This window comes from Littorina saxatilis, linkage group LG13, assembly GCF_037325665.1.
Source record: "Littorina saxatilis isolate snail1 linkage group LG13, US_GU_Lsax_2.0, whole genome shotgun sequence".
Taxonomy (NCBI): Eukaryota; Metazoa; Mollusca; class Gastropoda; order Littorinimorpha; family Littorinidae; genus Littorina; species Littorina saxatilis.
Window position 1 is genome coordinate 38,355,476 of NC_090257.1, and position 22,343 is coordinate 38,377,818.

Sequence of the window (22,343 nt, forward strand, 5' to 3'; positions counted from 1 at the left end):
GTTTGGTCGACTTCCGGTGAGACGACCCGCAGTCGGCCGACTGAAATTTTGTTCGTGAAACCCGATGACGTCGGATTACTGTGGTTCTCTCGGACAACTGCAGTTGGTCGACTGTGTTTCTGGCTTATGAAACTGGCCCCAGGGTCGGACCCAGGGGGGGGTTCCGGGGGTTCCGGAACCCCACCCCTGGAAAAAGCATGTACCTTGCTTTGAGTGGTTTTTTTTTTTTTTTACTAGTTTTAGCACCAAAACAATGCTGCTCTTAACCCTCAAAACAAGGCCCAGAATGCACCAGATTGCACAGATTTTAACCGTTTTTCAAAAATTTTCCGGGGGAGCACGCCCCCGGATCCCCCTAGTTCGCGCGCCTGCTTTGCAGGCGCGCGCTTGTGGCTTCGCCACTTCGCTGATTTTCCCCCCCAAAAAAGGAGGAACCCTCCCCCCTTACAACTCATTTGGTCCGGCCCTGCAGTCGATCGACTGGGCAGTCGATCGACTGTCAGTCGGTTCACTGCTATCTTATGAAACTGGCCCCTGAACTGTCGCGCCTTTTCCCCATTATTGGCTTTGGGCAACCTAACTGTGCACGCCGAGACTACGTTTTGCATTTGTAACCGAGACCTCGCGGGACAAGCGTATGTCATACGTCTGAGGAGATATGACGTAATAATTGCGTGTTTCGCTTGACTTCAAAATGATCCAAATGGTGACAAAATGAAGCGCCGTGTTACTATACTGTGAAGCTTGTTCCAAAGTGGTACTCTTGAGAGTTATGTGACTTGCAGACACTTCCAATATGGCCTAGGCAATAAAATAGACCTCGACGGGGAGGAAAAGCCGCTGATCTTCGAAACATGATTTAAACAAGCATCGTGCGCCTAGAAGTGCATGCCACTTCGAAATCATGCCGCAAAGAGTGGGTAAGCGATGTTTTACCACCAAGCGATTAGGTTCTTAAAAGGCCTGGAATGGCTGACGCGACTGAGACCGCAGTTTTGCCCAAAGATAGCGATGTTTCACAGAAGGGGTCCGACAGTCCCTCCTCGTCAGATTCGGAGGAACTTGACCAACCTCCACCCGGACCAAAACCAACAGGCCCCGCTAAACCCACTGGAAAGGCCTCACTAAGTCAGGCCACAGTATCCGTCGAATCAGAGGACGAGGTTGTCAAGAAACCCCCGGCATCCCAATGGACTTACAAGGCCATAAAAAAGAGGATAAAACAGTTAGAGAAGCCGTCCCTGCTGCATGTGTGTTTTTTTACGATCAATTTTGTCATGTTCGGACTTGGCATGGCCGGTTTTTCTATCGGCCTCTTAGCCATTAATGACAGAGCCGCGCTGACTGGCCTTATATCCGACGACTCCTCCAACAACCGGTTATCGGGCGTGGACTTTGGCGGCTTTATGGTGCAGGTGGCAACCATAATGGTTCCCATAGGCCTCGTATTCATTACTCTTGGTCTACTGGGCGCTGCCGGAGTTGCTACACAGAATCCGCAACTGTTATTTTATTACAGCTTGTGTATGGGCGGTTTAGTGGGCGTCGAGGTCTTATATGTCCTGTATCTAATGGCGAATTGGAGTTCCATAGAAAAGGAGTGGGTTAAAGAACTAAAAGACAGTATGACGACTGAATACGATGGGAAAGTCAACTCCACAAAATTTTTCTCACAGGCCCTCGACATGGCGCAGTACTTCTTTGGCTGCTGCGGCATAACGAACATTGATGACTTCATAGACACACCTTGGTACAAAACAAAGAACAAGAACATACTCAATTCCACCTCCACTCCATCTCCGCTGGTTAGCACCACCACAACCGAACCTTTAAACAACACAAGCGTGAACGGAACTACAACGGAACGCACCACACAAAAAACCACCACAGAAAAGCCAAAGAAGATCGTCAGGTTCCCGAAGAGCTGCTGCAAGTCGGAAGACAACATTTTAACGGACTTGACCAATCTGCAGAAGGTCAAGCTGGTCAATATTGACTGTCCCATAAAAAACGCTTCGGCAAGGAACCCCCACACGTTGGACCCTTGTTTAGGCGCTGTGAAGAAATATATGACCAGCCAGGTAAGACTTAAAAACACGAAAGTTGTATTAGTTTTAAAGGAACGTTGAATGCAGAGCACATTGTCAACCGCAGGCAATATGAGTCATGAGTTATGCCTGTGTGGTTAGTTTAAAGCCACCCTCCGCCTCCCGTAAACTACATGTTTCTGATTAGTGAGCTCCCCGAGCTTTTACATACGGTACAAACCTACTTCCATTTGAACGCTTAACGCTCGGGAACATCCTGGCTGCTTTCCGTTGTGAGTGAGACATTGTCGTGCGTCGAGCATTCATACATGGCTCAAACAACAGGGAACGTTAATGGCGAGCTTACTTCACTCGTAAACGTTACAAAATACAACTCAAACATAACTCAGTTCAAGGCACGCCATGCCGAGAGTGCTGGGCGGAAACACGTGATCTCTATCATTAACGTCTCGGTACGAGACCTGGGTCCATATTCAAGAAGCCTCCGACAGTGGTTTTGTCGGTACGAGAAACAGAAAACTTCTGATAACCCCCTGTCGTGGAATTCACGAAGAACCGATAGTGCCTATCGTAGGCACTGTCCTACGATAAAGTTAGAGGTGCCTATCCCTACTGATAAGCACTGTTGTCGTTACAATAACTTTGATTTCAAGATTGCGGCCATCAGTTTGCAGCGTTACCGGTAAAGAAGAAATATTCTAAGACATACGATTTTTGGGGACGGGATACATGCACAAATTCATATTCTGCATGCACGATATTTTGCAGTTGACTGTTGACGGACGTGATAACTGACAACATTCAGTTTGCGAACAGAATGGGTGCCTAGCCTCTTGTTTCACAAGTGATACTCGCGTTGCGGTTTCACGCGTCTGGTGCATATCAAGATGTTTGCGTGGTGCCGATTTGAGGTCAGCCAGCCACAGCAAGCAGGGCCTTGACAGGGCTCAGCTGCTGCGTCAGGCGCACGCGCATATCGACCGTAAACAAGGGAATCCCCCCGCTAGCTATCGGGGAGGCTGTCCGATGAATGTGAATTCGGCAGTACGACAAAAGTTGTCGGACAGAGAGCTATCAAACTTCGGGGCGCTTGTCGTAGGACATGCAGTCGCATCGTCTTGCATACGCGCCCAGTTGTTTCGGTCAAACTCTTTCCATGACATCCCCCTTTCTTTTTGTAATAAACCCGTCTTTCTTCGACAATTAAACATCGTATTAAATAAAAACAAACAGAAATTAAATGTTTTTCTTGGTTTAATTTTAAACAAGATTTTATTAGAGAAATACAGGGTGGCATGTATATGCGATATAGACATTTGTTTTTCTTCTAAGGTATACACGTCTTTTTAACACACTTCACACAATCTTGTTTCAGACTTCAGTTGAGCACTGAGTCTTTCATCAGTGTCTCTGATTTCACGAGAAACAATAACACTGTTACTGAAGGTCAAATCTACATTCCAAACTTCGGAACTACTGCTTTAACACATTTAAACTTAAACCGAACATCTCTTATAACTGCGCTGAGTCTTTCGCGCAGTATGGACAACGATTTTCACTGAAAACGTTGTGGAAGTCGAATTTCCCTGCCACTCCGGGTACGAACAGGAGAATGTTCGACATCTGGAGGATCTGGCGGTTTCTCAGGCTCTGCGCCGTCAGAATCAGCTGTTGTTGCCACAGGTGGTTCACAAACAAGAGTTACAGCACGGATGTCTTCGTCTTCAGGAGCTCGACGAAGATGTCTTCCATTTCTTCGCAACAGACCAGAGAATGTTTGCACCACGTAGGACCTCGTGGCGCACTGTTCAACAACGCAAGCCGTCTTCGCCATCAATCTTGATTTTCACAGTCTCACCAGGCTCTAGATGAGGTAGAGATTCCACACCGTGACGACGATCGTAGTACTGCTTCTGTTGCAGCTTAGCAACTCTTTCCCTTTCTTGGGCAGCCGTAGCTACAGGGGTTTGGGGAATCAGGGGTTTGGGAAGACAAGGGAGTCGAGTTCGAAGTTGTCGACCAAAGGCTAACTTGGCTGGGCTTGCACCGAGTGAGGGAATGGGAGTAGCCCTGTAGGACAAGGCTAGGACAACGTCGCCTTGTGCCAAGATCCGTTTTGCCGTCTGTACATATCTTTCCGCTTTCCCATTACTCTGAGGGTACCGTAGGCTGCTTGTCACATGCGTGAAACCCCTCGAGTGTTTGAAGTCCTGAAACCGTTCCGATGAGAATTGCGTACCATTTTCGGACACAACGATTTCTTGCACCCCGTGTCTGGAGAACGGCAAGGCTTTCAGCTTGCTCATCACTTCTTCTGCCGTTTTTTCTGGACAGCTGCTCAATCTGAACAGACCTGTTTACCCCCCCCCCCCCCCTTGGAAATCAGGAATGCAACCGTTCCTTTTCAGTAATTTGAGGCATCTTTCAGTAATCTTTTTTATCAACCATAAACCAGCTCGAAAATGATTAAACGACACGTTTGATCGCGCGCTACCATGCAAAACAAGTACAAAATTGATGATAACCATGTTTAACAGTATTGTTCTACACACACAGACGCTCTCTCTCTCTCTCTCCCTCTCTCTCTCTCTCTCACACACACACACACACACACACACACACACACACACACACACACACACACACACACACACACACACACACACAAAACAAGACACCTGATATATATATATATATATATATATATGCAAGTTAACAAAGACAAATTTACTTTATCTAAAAAAAACTTGCACACACACAGTATTTGCAGTCAAGATGAATGTCAACAAAACCACCTTACATTCAGTCGTGAACATCAACATCCTGCATTAAAACCAGTCATAATAACACTCTCCAGAAGCTACCTTTCATTTTAGAGGACCGATTCGTTTATGTTATTAAAAAACATTTTTCAAGTTTTTCAATTCAAAGAACTGTGATCTTTGCTATATTGGAAAAAGATTAATGGAGATATGTTTTAGACTCAGAAAGACTTGAATTTCGGCAACAGTGCAAGTCACTGATGAGCGCGACCAGAGACATACATCTATCTATACATGTCTCTGCCTCGGGCGCGACGGACCGTAGCGAGAGATCGGTTCGCAGGTCTGAGAGATTCTGTCGAAGTAGAGACCTAGGTCAAATATATTTGTTGCCATTTTCATTTGTGTACTGCATTTTATTTAACCAAAGCTGCGTCTAACCTCGGGACATGTTGCTTGGTTCGCGAACGGCTGCAGTGCCACGACGTGACTCGTGACTGACAAGCTTTGTTGTTGCACTGATCTCAATTCGGTCACCAAAATGTATGTGATTCGCTCTTCTTAGACTTCGCCAGACACGGCCGCTTGACTTAATAGTTTTGCCGATATTTCTGTACAACTTTAGCTTCATTGGTTGACATTTCGTCCCCAGAGAGATCGGCCTTACACTTCGGACCCATTTTTGTCGTCCGAGGGGGAGCATATCGTCTTTTGTTTCATATTTATTGACCAAGGCCGAAGGCCGCGGTCAATAAATATGACTCAAGACTCAAGACTCAAAGACTCAAAATGTTTACTGTCCTCATAAAAACAAGGAAAATTGCCTTACAGTGTCAGGCGATCACAGACATAAAAACATCACATGTATTAAGAATTAAACGATTGCACTTAAAACTAATAACTCTAGCCCGCTTCATATTTGCTGTAAACTTAGAATTAGAATTGCATTAAAACACAATCATGTAAACATCCTGAGCGTCTCTCGCAGCACTCACACTTACAGACACACACAGACACACACAGACACACACAGACACACACAGACACACACACACACACACACACACACACACACACACACACACACACACACACACACACACACACACACACACACACACTCTCTCTCTCTCACTCGCCATCTCTCTCTATCTCAGTTTAACTAAAAACAATAAAATATATTTAGATTGAGTGGGTAATAATGGCACACAGGCATGATTTAAAAGGTCATGGATAGATAACACATGCGCGTGTATCAAGACCAAGAGCATTCTACAAACTCGTACTCACCTGCACACACACACGTACACAAACACATACATACACACAGTCACACGATCACAACACACAAGCACACACGCGCGCACACACACACACACACACACACACACACACACACACACACACACACACACACACAGAGACGCTCACACAGACACAGGCATACACACACACACACACACACTCACACCAGCGGATCAACGTCCGCGCACCCACACATGCATATGAAACAAAAGTCGATATGCCCTCCGAGGACCGACAAAAAAAGCTGGTCTGACAACAACCCATCAAACATCGTTTTTGTCATCATTTTGGTAGCGCGAAAATAATTGCATCATCAACAGAGGGAGCCATGAGTTGAAACGCGAGTTTGGTTTTGAAAATACCGTTTTTGGGGCCCCACCACGCTGGTGCAATCACTGAAGGCAGGCGCGAGAGTGAAGGCGCTACAAGTACAAGTGAAAGCGAGTCAAGGAGATCTGTGTATTAATTTGATGACATTTTGAGACAAGTAGTATGTCAGGTTTGAGGAAGAAAAGTTCTGTAGGTTCCGACTAACTGAATGGTGTGTGAATCCAGCAGTACGCGTCTTCGACTTTGGGCCGACAGCGGCGTTTCATTGCAAAGAATGACCTACATTTTGCATTTGCTTGCGATGGGATTGCCCCGCTGTTTCGAAGAGTTGCTTGTTTGCGGCACTGTCAGCGTTCGTGACATCTCTTAGCAAAAGTGAGCGTACATACTCACCCTGGTCGTCCAGCCGTTGTCCGTTGCCCGTCTTTATCTGTCTGTACTGAACATTACCTTTGGATATTTCTCCAACGCTATGAAGTGAAGAAACACCAAATGTTGCAAAATGTTGTATGACCCCAAGAGCTCAAAAAAGATACTTGAGAACCTTGACCTTACCTTAAGGTCAAGGTCACAGGGAGAATGAATGTGGTCTAAAAACTGCAAAATTTCACATTGTGCCAGTTTTCTGGAAAACAAATTAAAAACAGCGGGCTTAGTTTTGTATGGTATACAAGAAAAAGAAAGCCTTATCTTCTGATACCATTTTGGTTGACCTCGCTTCAATGTCAAGGTCAGAGGAGCCCTTCAAAGTTGAATTGTAGACATATTTTGATGTGAGCTTGCCCCTTTAACTTTACTATGGACGATATCTCTTACAAACTTAAACACTGAGTGGGCCTTTGTTAGAATTTCATAGTGATCCACATCTGGCCACATGTCGTCAGTGTCAAGGTCACATTGACCCCTATCACGAACATTCGACCTAGACACAATCATTTGTCGTAGTAAGCGTAGACATCCGGTCTGCTCCCCGCCTAATGGCCGATGTCTTCCGTCTTCGGGGGACTACGTGGGTTTAGATTTGGAGTGGTCCTTCTCCTAGAGGAGTTTCCTTGCAGGGATAGTGAGCCTCCTCTGCCCTCGTTTTAATTTTGGAGTGATCTTCTCCTAGGACAGCTGCCTTCCAGGGTTGACGAGCCTGTCCTGCCCGGCTATTTAACCCATAGTTGGGGGTTGGTTCGTGGGCACCAGGGCGTATCCACACGCCGGTGGGCCTGCATGCCACACGTCTAGGGGCCAACCTCCTCCGAGTCCTTGTAGTTCAGCCTGGGTCCTTTCGGTACCCAGTTCACGCCTGTCGCCACGATGGAGGCACTACAAAGGGCTTGCTGTGGAGAGGTTATGTACTGGCAGGAGAGACTGACGCAAGCTGCTCTCTTTTCGCGTTGTCCTGAAAAGGACGGTGCTAGCCAGCGGTGAGGGCTGAAAGCGAGAGGTGACAAGCACAAAACACTTCGCCAACACACTAGACACATCACACAACCATTTGACAGGCATTGACCCCTATCAAAAATGTGACCAAGACGGGTAAAGAAATCACTATTTAAAAGTGACCATGTGTCTTGATAAAAAGTGTTAAAAAGCACCATTATCCTTTGTATAATTATGTTGAATTACTGGTCTTATGTTCAGTGACCTTGGCCCTTGACTTTGGGTCAAGGTCATATGTATTTTCGTAAGAGAAATGTGTAAAACAATTTGTATCGAATGATGCTATTGACAGTTTCAATTGTTTGACCTTGAATTTCGAGGTCACATAAAGGTGAAAGTCATGTAAAGGATACAGTTAGCATGTTTCAATGTATATTTTATGAACCAGCTGTAAGACAAGTCCTACGGGCCTAACGCTTTCTTGCATTGAAATGCCTTTTCTCTTTTGCCTTCTTCTACGGTACCCCTTGGTTATAGAGGATCCAGCTCTGTATACATGTTTACCCACAAATGTATCCAGGCATCGTGGCCACTTTGAATTGATAGCCTTGTGATGTGTGACCTTTGATGATCTTGACCTTGGCCAAAGGTCATGTGTAATTTGGTAGGAAAAATCTGTAAACCAGTTCTAATAGTGTACAATGTCCTTGCCAGCTTCAGTTGTTAGACCTTCATCTTCAAGGTCACCTGAAGGTCAAGGTCACTTTAAGACAAAGGTCAAGCATGAGAGTCGCATGGGCTTTGCTTTGTTAAGATTTTTTACCAAGAGACATGGATTTCTTTACCCGGCTTGGTCACATTTTTCATAGGGGTCAATGTGACCTTGACCCTAACGATATGTGACCAGATGTGGCTCACTATGAAATTCTAACAAACGCCCCACTCAGTGTTTAAGTTTGTAAGAGATATCGTCCATAGTAAAGTTAAAGGGGCAAGCTCACATCAAAATATGTCTACAATTCAACTTTGAAGGGCTCCTCTGACCTTGACATTGAAGCGAGGTCAACCAAAATGGTATCAGAAGATAAGGCTTTCTTTTTCTTGTATACCATACAAAACTAAGCCCGCTGTTTTTAATTTGTTTTCCAGAAAACTGGCACAATGTGAAATTTTGCAGTTTTTAGACCACATTCATTCTCCCTGTGACCTTGGCCTTAAGGTAAGGTCAAGGTTCTCAAGTATCTTTTTTGAGCTCTTGGGGTCATACAACATTTTGCAACATTTGGTGTTTCTTCACTTCATAGCGTTGGAGAAATATCCAAAGGTAATGTTCAGTACAGACAGATAAAGACGGGCAACGGACAACGGCTGGACGACCAGGGTGAGTATGTACGCTCACTTTTGCTACACATGCGAGTAGCGGCTATTATCCGTTGTTCACAAAACATTCCTATATAATGTTTGGAAACAATGGTAGGGATAAAAATCAACCGTTTCCAACTGTGCCAAAAAATCAAAAAGACGCGTTCTATAACGGTCAAACGGTCCCTTAACAGACTTGGGCGGGGTCATCTAACGGTTGGCAGACAGCACAAACACCCTGTGACTGCTCGCAAGGAAAAAATAAATCTGGATGGCAGTATGGCTACAACTACGTCGTTTAGTGTAACCATAACCCCTGAATGTATGAACAGCAGAAAAGGCTGTCTTTGACGTCACTGTATAATAAGAAGCACAAAAGGGATTTTTTGGAACTTTCTCTTGGTTGGAGACAAACATGTCCGCAATGCATTCGTGCATCAAGCTATCCATGCAGTCGTTTATTGTTGATTCTTTAGCTCCTCTATGGCAGGGGGATTTTCAATTTGTTTTCCTTCAATTTCACTATGGGAGTTGTTCTTAACATACGTTTGTTAAGAAAATTTTGGCTGATTGTAAAACAGCTGTAATATACGGCAGTCCAGGTTGTCCTTCAACTGTAAAAATGAAATAATGCTCTTTAAAGTATCATTTACAACAGTGGTGGCTGTTTTCACAAGTATGCTACAAAAAACACGACAATACATAATACATAAGGAAAAGCCCTATGTTTGGTCAGTTGGTGAGATAGGTAAATGTTATTTTTGTGTGACAGTTCTGATGGTTTTCAAAGGGCTAATTCTTTGCTTTTCGACATATGCCCAACTGAAAACGCTTTAGCAACTCAAGTGCACACGACAACCATCTAAATAGACTACATGTTCGCAGAAAACACAATACTGAATATAGAGGGAAAAATAACGGCTCTTTTTAAAAGCACTTTTAGTAGTGAAGTACTTTTAGGATTGTTTGGAATTTTTTACCAGCAGACACCCTTTTACTGCTGAGTGTCTTAGTATTGTAAGATGTGTGATTTGAATTTTGGTTTAAAGGTGCCTTTGGTTTGAACACCCCTACCCCTACGAGGCAGAAATACAAAGAAATAGAAGGAAATTGAGCCTATTTGGAACCAGACTTTAGTATGTTCCCATGGGGGGATTCACGGTGCGAATGACACTGCGTCAGCTTTTTGATTTATCTTTAGTATTTTCTTCAACTTTAACTTTTAGGACCATGTATGAGGTTGTGGCAAGCTAAATACACAACACGACGACGTCTCGGAAAAATAGTAAGGATTATATAGGGAAAAACAACAGTGTCAGTTAAAGTCCGTTTTGAAGGTGTTAGTGGTTGGGGATTTTGAAAAGCATCAGACATCAGGCAGATACAATCCTTTCTGCGTGTTCTGGTGCAGAAAGAGTTTTCAGTTTATACATTGGGGTGACCAGTAGATACCATTTTACAACCATACCCCCAAACGACATTTACAGAGCCCAAAGAAGGATTTGGGTCAATTTCAAAGCCATTTTTCCGTATGAAGCGCCAACTTTATATGAAAATGTGTTTAATAAACATCAAAGGACTGAGGTTGAACTTTCTGATAAGGGACATTTTAAACCTAGTCATTGTCACTTCAACGTTGTTCTCTAATATGCCTGGACTATTGGCTAGACTAGTAATTGGTGATGACATAATAAGATGTTTGGTGGCTTGTTGACAGACCAGCTTTTTTGTTGGTCCAAGGGGACCATAATTATCGTCTTTTGTTTCATCTTTATCGACCAAGGCCGAAGGCCGCGGTTGATAAATATGAGACAAAAGGCGATATGATCCCCGAGGACCAACAACAAAGTGCTGGCCTGACAACAAGCTACCAAACATCGTTTTTGTCATCATTTTGGTTGTGCAACAAAATGCACAATAACCCACAGGGAGACGAATTTTTAGAATCCAACTCCGGGCCACAAAGCATCATTACAGTAGCACGAGAAAACACGTCAAACTTGTATGTGACGTCAAACGTAGCTTGTTGACGCTTTTCTTCCAGTCTGAAAATGTACAGAGCTGCGATCATACCTGTGAATTCAGTAAGTGTTGAGCATATTTCTTTTCTTTTAAGTGTTTATGACTTTTCGTTGTAGATTTTGCGATTACAGAGATAAGTTGCAAATTGACCATGAGTCGCCGCGGTAATTATCAACATTGATTGGGTCTTTGAGAGTGAATGCTTACAATCGTTGTCCTCGGAAACACAAATCCAAAGCCACGATGGTTCCACACATCAAACAATCAGCCTGATTGGCTTTTACTTTGACAATCCACGTTTCACATGAAAGCTCAAATCCATTCACCACCTCGAGTTATTGCATGGGGAACATGAGATTTATTTACCAGGTGTTCGTGAATGAAAACTCGTGAAAATGATGACAACATGTTATGCTGTCATAGTGACAGAAATGAGGTCACGCAAGTGTCTGAGTATTACATATTTTGTGTGGGCTAGCCAAAACTCAATTTGGTCAAGAAAATTAGTAATTATTATCCCACATAGGAGTGACACTCATGTCATACTAATATCGTTCACTCCACAGTGCATGTGAAGAGGTCGTGTCTGGCAGGGACCTGATTTTCCACTGCCCGTGACACCGTGTCATCGATACAAACGTCATTCTTTCAACACTTGGAATAATGTTAAGAACGTATACGTCACGATATGCTTTCTAGAGTGACGACTATTTGCTTTGACGTCAAAGATTACACAGGCTTTTGGAGAGATCCAGGTTCCATTTTGAAGCTTCTTCAATCTGGGCGCTTCGACTGAGGGACGTTTGGAGCAATAGACACGCAAGTACAGTTTGTAGGATAAACAGAATACTACATCAGTACATGGCTTCCTGTTTGATACCAGTTTTACACTCGTTGTGTTTTCAAATATTGAAAAGCTCGCTTTTGCTCGCAGTTCAATATTTAAAAACACAACTCCTGTAAAAACGGTATCACATAGGAAGTGTCACGTTTCAATATCACAATAAGGTGATTATGAACGGTTAGTTACTTCTAACTAACTAACCGCACCACGATCCACTCTCGCAGTCATACAAATAGATAGAATCATCAAAAGTATAAGTTTCAGACGCCTGTTTATGTAATATCACGCCACCTCCCTCGAGACTTCACTCCAAAAGATGTTCTTTTTACGTTAAAAACGTAAAAACAAGTGGTCACTGACCAAAATGCCAGTTAAAGTACAGAAATAATAATAACACGCTGATCCCGTGTATAGTTAGCAAAATATAACTGTCTGCCTTAAAGTGCTAATTCATGCAGGTGTCACACACCCCACGTCGTCACCACTCGAGTATAATCACAAATAATACAGATGACTTGGTGGTAAGGGTGCAAAAGACATGGTGCAACTTAGCTTTTTGCCACTGAGTGGGCGGCCCGTGATTAGTCTTTAGTCTCCACAACTGCTCCGTTGAAATGTAGTGCCGGTTAGCGTGGCAACGAAGCAGGGAACAGTGGAGACATCAGGCGCCTCACCCAGTCGCTGAAGGTCCTCCCCGTAGTCTACCAGAAAGGTGTAGAAGACGCGTAAATGGGCAGGACGGCGACAGCGACAGCAAAAAGCCAATACAGCAGGTTAGCAGGTTACACGGTGTTTGCGGACGACCTGGTTACAGCATCCCAGCACGTTGTCGTAGTAGATTACGTCCAGCAACAGCAGAAGAAGAAGGCTGCAACAAAAAGCCTCGGTGCACTAAACATGTCATGCTCCCCTCACACCCCACCTTTAAACATGTCACCCTGACATATCTCATCGAGCACGGGGGCCTGCACAAACGGACTTTTACAACAACAAATCAGCTATTTCCCTTCCTTCTCTCCATATCTGCAAAAACCATATACAGATTAGTATTTTAGCGTCACAAAGAGCCAATTATGCGCTACCTGGAAAGAACAACAGAGAGTATTTCATTCCACAAACACAGACTCGTCAAAAGCGTTAAATAATGATTTATTACCTCAACAGCCTTATGTAGGTAGCTCTCTTTTAAGCGAAACCGCTTTCTTTCGAATGACTTCTGTTCGTCAACAGAAATACCGTCATCCTCCTCTCTCGCTGAATCCTTATGCGGTGAAAAACGCACAGCGAATAAACCTTGACGCCCCGACTGTCAGCCAGCATGTGTCCAGAAAGAAGGTGGTCTGTCCTATGTAGTTCCTATCAAGCCTCACTAGCAAGTAGCATAGCACGTTGATACCCATTAAAGTATTTAAACGTGTTGAAAAACCATCAAACTTGTAGGAGAATTCTGACACCGACCCTTCTCTCTCGCTGCTGAGTTTCGAGTGTGAAATTAATATGTCTCAAACAGACAACATGGACAAAATCACGTGACTCACCTTGTCACATTCCAAGTTCAGCTATCCTAGTTTTGCCCCGACAGCAGAAATCACCCACGTGAAATCCGTGAGACACGAAATTCCCGTGTTCGCTTTGCTCGGTCAGCTAAAACCCAGCCGTTGACAGAAAGCACAGGCGCTTTCTATCGCAATTGACCAAGAGAAGGCACCCCACAGAGTGACACTTTCTTGATCCATGTCACTAAATCGTGACAGGAAGCCATGTAGTATTCTCTATAAAGTTATATAGCTATTCTGATGAACACGTGGGGGAATTCGGGGGCTGTGATTGGATGGTCTCTTCCGATCATCCAAGCATAATGCTACGGAAGTCGGCCATTTTTCTCAATATCCAAAAGCATATTGTCAATAACAAAGACGCATGGTTCCGGTTTCTTCCACGTGTATAAAGTACACGCATACCTCGCCAGGTTTGTTTCTGTGACTAGTCGATGATTCTAGCAGACAATCTCTCCAATGTTTAACACAAAATCAGCAAACTCTCCTGTCACATAGAACGTCCATTGTATAGTGCAATGTTGAAATGAAGTTACCGGTCTAAAACATTTTAGTCGTTTCTTCTGAGACAATCCTTGTTCTCTTATCATCTACAGATTTATCGCAGTCTTCACCACGCGAATTCCCAACAGAAGTCAGACTTTCGAACATACAATATACGTAGGCAAGCATGATACGTCATATGATTCCTAGCATATTGACGTAATGCTAAACATCCGGTTATCTCGAGTTTTCTCCGTAATACATGTCCGTGGGTTTTTCAATGTTCGGTTATTTCCGTGGCTTCATGCGGAAAGGGAACCGTCGTCTGCAATCAACGACATGGACCATTCTGGTACTTGTTGCTGACAAAAACATACAATACAATACAATACAATACAATAACTTTATTAATCTCTAAAAGACATGATTTTAACACAGAATTTAATGTCAGAATAGCTATATAAACGCTATTGTGTTTTCATCGTAGCAATAGGGTCTGATATTTAGACTCGAACAAGTATAATGCGACTCGTCTTCGACTCGTCGGCATTATACTTGTCTCGTCTAAATATCGGGCCCTATTGCTACGCTGAAAACACAATAGCTGTTAATATAGCTATTCTGATGAACACGTGGGGGAATTCGGGGGCTGTGATTGGATGGTCTCTTCCGATCATCCAAGCATAATGCTACGGAAGTCGGCCATTTTTCTCAATATCCAAAAGCATATTGTCAATAACAAAGACGCATGGTTCCGGTTTCTTCCACGTGTATAAAGTACACGCATACCTCGCCAGGTTTGTTTCTGTGACTAGTCGACAGACGATGCCATTTGCTTTGTGTGTGTTTTTGTTGTTGCTTACTGTACATGACATACATTACGTGTAAAATCCAGTTCTTTAACAGGCAACAAACCTTGCACATTTCCAGAAGCTGCAATCTGAAGCGACCTATCTCTGATTCTAGCAGACGATCTCTCCAATGTTTAACACAAAATCAGCAAACTCTCCTGTCACATAGAACGTCCATTGTATAGTGCAATGTTGAAATGAAGTTACCGGTCTGAAACATTTAGTCGTTTCTTCTGAGACAATCCTTGTTCTCTTATTATCTACAGATTTACCGCAGTCTTCACCACGCGAATTCCCAACAGAAGTCAGACTTTCGAACATACAATATACGTAGGCAAGCATGATACGTCATGATGTCATATGATTCCTAGCATATTGACGTAATGCTAAACATCCGGTTATCTCGAGTTTTCTCCGTAATACATGTCCGTGGGTTTTTCAATGTTCGGTTATTTCCGTGGCTTCATGCGGAAAGGAAACTGTCGTCTGCAATCAACGACATGGACCATTCTACATGTTGCTGACAAAAACATGATTTTAACACAGAATTTAATGTCAGAATAGCTATATAAACGCTATTGTGTTTTCATCGTAGCAATAGGGTCCGATATTTAGACTCGAACAAGTATTTATAATGCGACTCGTCGGCATTATACTTGTCTCGTCTAAATATCGGGCCCTATTGCTACGCTGAAAACACAATAGCTGTTAATGATTGCTGTAAAAAAAATATGGTGGATGTTGAGTATGTCAGGCTAGTGATGGTGGTGGGGAGGAGGTTGGGAGTTGTGTGTGTGTGTGTGGGGGGGGGGGGGGGGGGGGGGGGGGGTGGGATGGGGTCATAGGTAGTGGAATCCTCATTTTAAGACCTACAAAACCCTGAGAAAATCAGGTCTTATAATAAATATTCTTACAGAGGTTATGAACAGAAAATCTCAGAAAGCGGTGTCTTGAAAATGTCTTATCGGGGGTTTGGGGTCTCAAAAAGAAGAGCGTCTTCTAATAGGGGGTAAGGTGGTTCAGGGAGAGGCGGAGTAACGAAGGCGAGTCGTGTGCAAACATGAGCTTTTCTTGTTTTCCTTGAACTACGGGAGTGTCCTTTCTAGAAACTTTTACTGTGATTTGATCCCTGAACTACGAGAGTGTCCTTTCTGGAAACCTTTAATGTGATTTTCAGTCTCCTTGCAATATGAGAGTGTCCATTCTGGAAACGTTCATTATTTTTTTTGTTCTTCTTGAACTACAAGAGTGTCCTTTCTGGAAACTTTGATTATGATTTTCATTTTCTTTGAACTACGAGTGTCCTTTCTGGAAAATGTTACTATTATTTCCAGTGCCCTGAACCACAAAAAGTGTCCTTTCTGTAAACCTTTCACTGTGATATCCAGTCTCCTTGAAATACACACACACACACACACACACACACACACACACACACACACACACACACACACACACACACACACACACACACACACACACACACACACACACACACACGTTCTTTCTCTATGAACACAGTCTGTTCCAGGTGCTGGTCCTGGTGTCTCTTACCTTCACCCTCGTGGGCCTGCAAGTGTCCGCAGTCTCTAACTCACAAGCCATGTCTGATGAAATCAAAGACAAGCTGAAGAAAGAAAAAAAAGAGCGGAAGGAAGCGAAGGAAGCGGAGGAGGATGACGAGGATGAGGACGGGGAGACTACCAAATCTGCAACGTCATTAAAAAAGAAGGGCGTCAAGGCGAAACCTTCCAAATCCGGAAAGATAGAAAAAAGTGTCGACTCGGGGAAATCTTATGACGTGCAGCCAGAAGACAGCTCGTAATGATGTCATCCTTCCTGTTTGTGGATCATCATCATCAGGCCATTCTTTCTTTTAAGACACAACAACAAATGAATGGTCTGCATGTCTTCTGTGCAAAGTCCGGATTATTATTCTTATTATTATTCTAAATATTATTGTTTTCGTCCGGGCGAATCTCACTAATGTGAGATAATAAAAACAAATTCAAGAAAAAAGACTCCAACTCAGCACAGGAAGCAGTTGGCTCATGTATTTGGATATGTGTCCGAGTTAAATAATGGTCTCATCCCATGTCAAAGTTTTGACAGGTCTGTGGTGGTTTGCATGCTTGGTTACATGAGGAGGATATTTTGTATCTTTAAGCTACAGGAGGCAAGCAATGCAGAAAGCTAAAAACTAACCGATTTTCTTTTTGTATGAAGTAAGTTTTGCTATAAAGAATAAAACGAGATACGAACTTACCGTATCTTTGAGATGTAGCAGGATCAATGGAATGAGAAGTGGACATTCAAGTGTAGGGTGTGGAGATCCTAACCTAGTTTAGCAGAGAGAGCTCCTTATTCTAGTTTAGCAGATGCATCTCCTACCATTTGGTTTGCAGATGAAGCTCCTTACTCTGGGTTAGCAGATGGAGCTCTACCCTAGTTAAGCAGATAGAGTTCCTACCCTAGTTCAGCAGATGGAGTTCATACCCAAGCTTAGCAGATGGCGCTCCTACCCTAAAGTAGCGGATGGAGCTCCTATCCCTGTTTAGCAGATGGAGATCCAACCCTAGTTTATCATATAGAGTTCCTACCCTAGCTTAGCAGATGGAATTCCTACCCTAGTTTAGCAGAGAGCGCCCCTACCCTAGTTCAGCAGATGGAGTTCCTACCCTAGCTTAGCAGATTGCACTCCTACCCTAGTTTAGCGGATGGAGCTCCTACCGTAGTTAAGCAGATGAAGCTCCTACCCTTGTTTAGCCTATGGAGTTCCTACATTTGTTAGCGGAAGGAGCTCCTACTGTAGTTTAGCAGATGGATTTCCTACCCTTGTTTAGCAGATGGAGCTCCTATCCAGGTTAAGCGGATGGAGTTCCTACCCTTGTTTCAGAGATGAAGTTCCTATCCTTGTTAATAGTTGGAGTTTCTACCCTAGTTTAACAGATGGAGTTCCTACCTTAGTTTAACAGATGGAGTTCCTACCTTAGTTTAACAGATGGAGTTCCTACCCTAGTTTAACAGATGGAGTTCCTACCTTAGTTTAACAGATGGCGATCATACCTTAGTTTAACAGATGGCGTTCCTACCCGCGTTTAACAGATGGAGCTACTATCCTAGTTAAGCAAATGGGGTTCCTACCTTAGTGTAACAGATGGCGTTCATACCCTCGTTTAACAGATGGAGCTACTATCCTAGTTAAGCAGATGATTTCTTACCCTAGTTTTACAGATGACGATCCTACCTTAGTATAACAGGTGGAGTTCCTACCCTACTTTAACAGATGGAGTTCCCAACTAGTTCACACATGAAGTTCCCACCCTAGTTTAACAGATGGCAATCATACCTTAGTTGAACAGATGGAGTTCCTACCCTAGTTTAACAGATGGAGTTTCTATCTTAGTTCAACAGATGAAGTTCCTACCCTAGTTAAACACGTGGAGTTTCTACCTTAGTTTAACAGATGGAGTTTTCACCCTAGTTTAACAGATTGAGTTTCTACCTTAGTTTAACAGATTGAGTTCCTACCCTAGTTTAACACAAGGGGTTCCTACCCTAGTTAAACACGTGGAGGTCCTTATCTAGCAGTACCGTTAACAGACTCGGGGGACAAAAGATCGGTTCGACCTTGATTGATAATATGTTTAGGTCCAAATGTCCTGGCTACATAAAATTGATCTGTCAGAAGACCTCCTGTACACGTCAAAACTTCTGGACGGTCGAGCAGCCATGGGTCATATCAGTGCGTCAGATCCTAAGAAAAAAGTATGCGTCAATAACTGAAGACTGAAGCAGGAGAACAACACTACCCTAGTATAGCAGATGAAGCACCTACCCTTGTTTAGCAGATGGAGCACCTACCCTAGTATAACAGATGGAGCACCTACCCTAAATTAGCAGATGGAGCACCTACCCTAGTTTAGCAGGTGGAGCACCTACCCTAATTTAGCAGATGGAGCACCTGCCTTAGTTTAGCAGATGGAGCACCTACCCTAGTTTAGCAGGTGGAGCACCTACCCTAGTTTAGCAAATGGAGCACCTGCCCTAGTTTTGCAGATAGAGCACCTACCCTAGTTTAGCGGGTGGAGCACCTACCCTAGTTTAGCAGATGGAGCACCTGCCCTAGTTTAGCAGGTGGAGCACCTACCCTAGTTTAGCAGATGGGAGCACCTGCCCTAGTTTAGCAGGTGGAGCACCTAACCTAGTTTAGCAGATTGAGCACCTACCCACCTCGCATCCAGAGAGCAGCCTACGTCTTGAAGTGAAGAGATAATAGGCAATAAAGGAAATATGAAGAAAGCAAGAAACAGACAATGACGATTACCCCACTCAGACTGCCCGTGTTTTGCACGTGTTGTTTTCGGCACATGTTTTCAAAGGCTGAGAGTGTTATTTTTTTTAAATCCCCTGAGTAATCAGGAGAGACTTATGAATGAGCAGTGGCAGGCCGTCCATAGTCAAAAAACGTAACGTTAGGGTTATCGCGAATATGTTTTAAGGTAGAGCATTGAAACTTTAAACATTACTTGGGTTTGATGATCTCCCGACACGACCCAAGTTTTGTTGAGCCTCATCAAATTTTGAAGTCACAGCAGGGTCATATTAGGTTCATTAAAACTAAACATTGAGGATTCCTCAGATGTTTTTGAAGCTAGAGCCTCCAAACTTCACACACTTGTGGGTATTGATGATCTTCAGACATGACACAAATTTGGCTTGTTTTGGTCAAATTAAAAGGTCACAACATGAACATGTTTGCTGTAGAAGATTCACCACCACTAACAGTATCCACTGAGCTATCAAGGAAATAAGTCCCCACTTCATCAAAATATGATGTTGTTTGATTTGAGCTCACAGATTAGTGTCCCGGGTAATTAATTTTAGTTTGGCTAGATTAGTGGTGATGACATGTTATGACGTTATAGTGTCAGAAATGAGGTCACTCAAGTGTCTGAGGTTACATTTTTGTTGTCATGGTCTGCAAAGTATCAGTCCTGTCAATTTAGATGCAACTGGGTCAAAAAATGATGTATTGTTGTTATCAATATTAGGTGTGGGTTTTTTTCTGAAAAATTAGAGGGCGTTGAGTATGAGGTTATTGATGGTGATGGGAAGGGGGTGGGACAAGTTTGTATCTGGGTTTGTCTTAGGATTGAATAACTCGCATGAGGATAAAGTTTGAGCAATTAAAGTAGGAAAAATAGATGTGCTCTTGCACATTATTTTATGAGGGTTGAACAGCAAATATTTTTTAATCATATTCAGTCGAACCCTCCTTTTCAGACCTGAAAAATCTGGTCTTAAAAAGGCGGGAATCTTAAAAAAAAGGGGTACATTTACAGAGGCTAAAAACAAAAAATAAAAGAAAACAGGGCCTTAAAAGGGAGGTAGTCTTCTAAGGGGGGGGGGGGAGGGGGGGTGTTGTCCACTGGGACATGATGAATGGGGGGGGGGGGGGGGGGAGGAGGGTGTTGTCCACTGGGACATGACGAATGGTGGGGGGGGGGGGGGAGGGGGGTGTTGTCCACTGGGACGTGACGAATGGGTGGGGGGGGGGGGGTGTTGTCCACTGGGACATGACGAATGGGTGGGGGGAGGGGGGTGTTGTCCACTGGGACATGACGAATGGGTGTCGAATAAAGCACTTGCTTTTCTTGTTTTATTATGCGTTAACCGACACCTTTGCTTATTGAGTGTTAATTGTATTACATAAATGCACTTATCAGGATAAATACACAATATATATATATATATACATAATTGTACATGTATAGCGTAACTGTACATGTCTGAATAAATAAATGTATTACATAACTGCACATTTCAGGATAGATAAATGCTTTACATAACTACTTGCGTGTGTTTGTGATTATGTTTTATAGAGCAATGTGTTATTCATTGATATGTGTGTGATTGCGCGTTAAATAATGTTATGTTGTCGTAGTATTTTGATTGTACAGCGCTTTGAGCAGGGTTAAACCCAGGATACATGCGCTATATAAATATTATGCATTATTATTAGTATTAGTATTAACTGCACATTTCAGGATAGATAAATGCTTTACATAACAGTACATGTCAGGATAAATAAATGTACGTATTATATAATTGCACATGAGGTACCAAGAAGACATCACACCCATGCATGTAAGTGCATATCACAGGGCTTCCCACCGACATTCTACCCATAGGGTCCCGGGACCCCCAAATTTAAAGATATAGGTCTATCACTGTAACACTGTCTTGTGAAGTATACCAGCATTATTAAATTCCGCGGGTCCTAAGAGGGTCCGAAGATCAGGATGACTTTTGGTAGTTTTATAAAACTTTCACAAAGGCTTTGTCATCGGATAGATTAACTATGTAAATTTGAGTCCGCACAAATCTGGCAGAATTGTTTCTCGTCTTCGATAATAATATTAGCCGAGTATACTTTCTTGTCCATTCTGTATGAAAACTAGCAGACGGCTACAGTCAGAAAATCAGCATGATAACGAAATTGAAGTGCGTCCCGAGACCCGTTCCTTTCGGGTTTAGTGCGTCGCGGGAACCCCTTCAAGAATTTCTAGTATTACTTTTGTTTTACTTCTAGTGCGTATCGGACGCAGGGACGCACAGTTTGGGGAGCGCTGAATTATCTTTTGCACGATTTCAAACGTTGGAGCGCATGCATATACACATATTCCATTGTCAAACCTCAAACAAACTCATGCACACACAAGCAGAGAGAGAGAGAGAGAGAGAGAGAGAGAGAGAGAGAGAGAGAGAGAGAGAGAGAGAGAGAGAGAGAGAGAGAGAGAGTCTCTGTTTTTATTCACCCGACCCTCGCCTGAAGAGGAAACTCTTAAATTTCATATATATACAAAAATCTGTAAAAGTTAACGAAAAAGATAGGGAAATCGGAAACGAATTTTCCTTTCTGTTATTAGCTTATGTAGTTTTTCTACTCGTGAAATTGTATTGGCTTTAACATTCAGATTTGTTTGTTTCTGTTCAAGTTTCTTGATAAAAACAAAAATAAAAACTCAGAAAAGTGATATTTGCATGATTTATTGGTCAGAATGGACGTTTTGTGTGACTTTTTTTGGGTAGAACGTTCAGTTTTGGGAAACATTTATCTTCACAAAAAAAGAGGTAATTATGAAGTATGTTTTATTTTCACTCTAGCGGTCCCACCATGCAATATAACAGAGCACTTTCTTCATATTTATTAACAGATTTCGTTCCCTGGGTGGATATTATAGGCACAAAATAAATTTCGAAACATAAAGCAAGTGTTTGTACTTGGACAGATTTTCTAAAAGCGTTCTTCGGTAATTGAAAGAAAGTCTCTCCGTTATTGCACAGAGACATCATTTCTAGATAATATTAAAACAAGAAGAGCAAACGCTCGATCGAGTCACTTT

The 22,343-nt window shown here is 43.1% G+C and overlaps 1 protein-coding gene across 1 annotated transcript; it reads left to right on the top strand.

Moving 5' to 3' along the window:
- The first annotated feature begins 678 nt into the window (after nucleotides 1–678).
- On the top strand, nucleotides 679–16,759 carry LOC138945889 (uncharacterized). Its single transcript, XM_070317409.1, has 2 exons — nucleotides 679–2,081; nucleotides 16,466–16,759. Exons 1-2 carry the CDS (start codon nucleotides 969–971, stop codon nucleotides 16,757–16,759), a joined length of 1,407 nt encoding a protein of 468 aa, XP_070173510.1. The 5' UTR covers nucleotides 679–968.
- The last annotated feature ends 5,584 nt before the right edge of the window (nucleotides 16,760–22,343 follow it).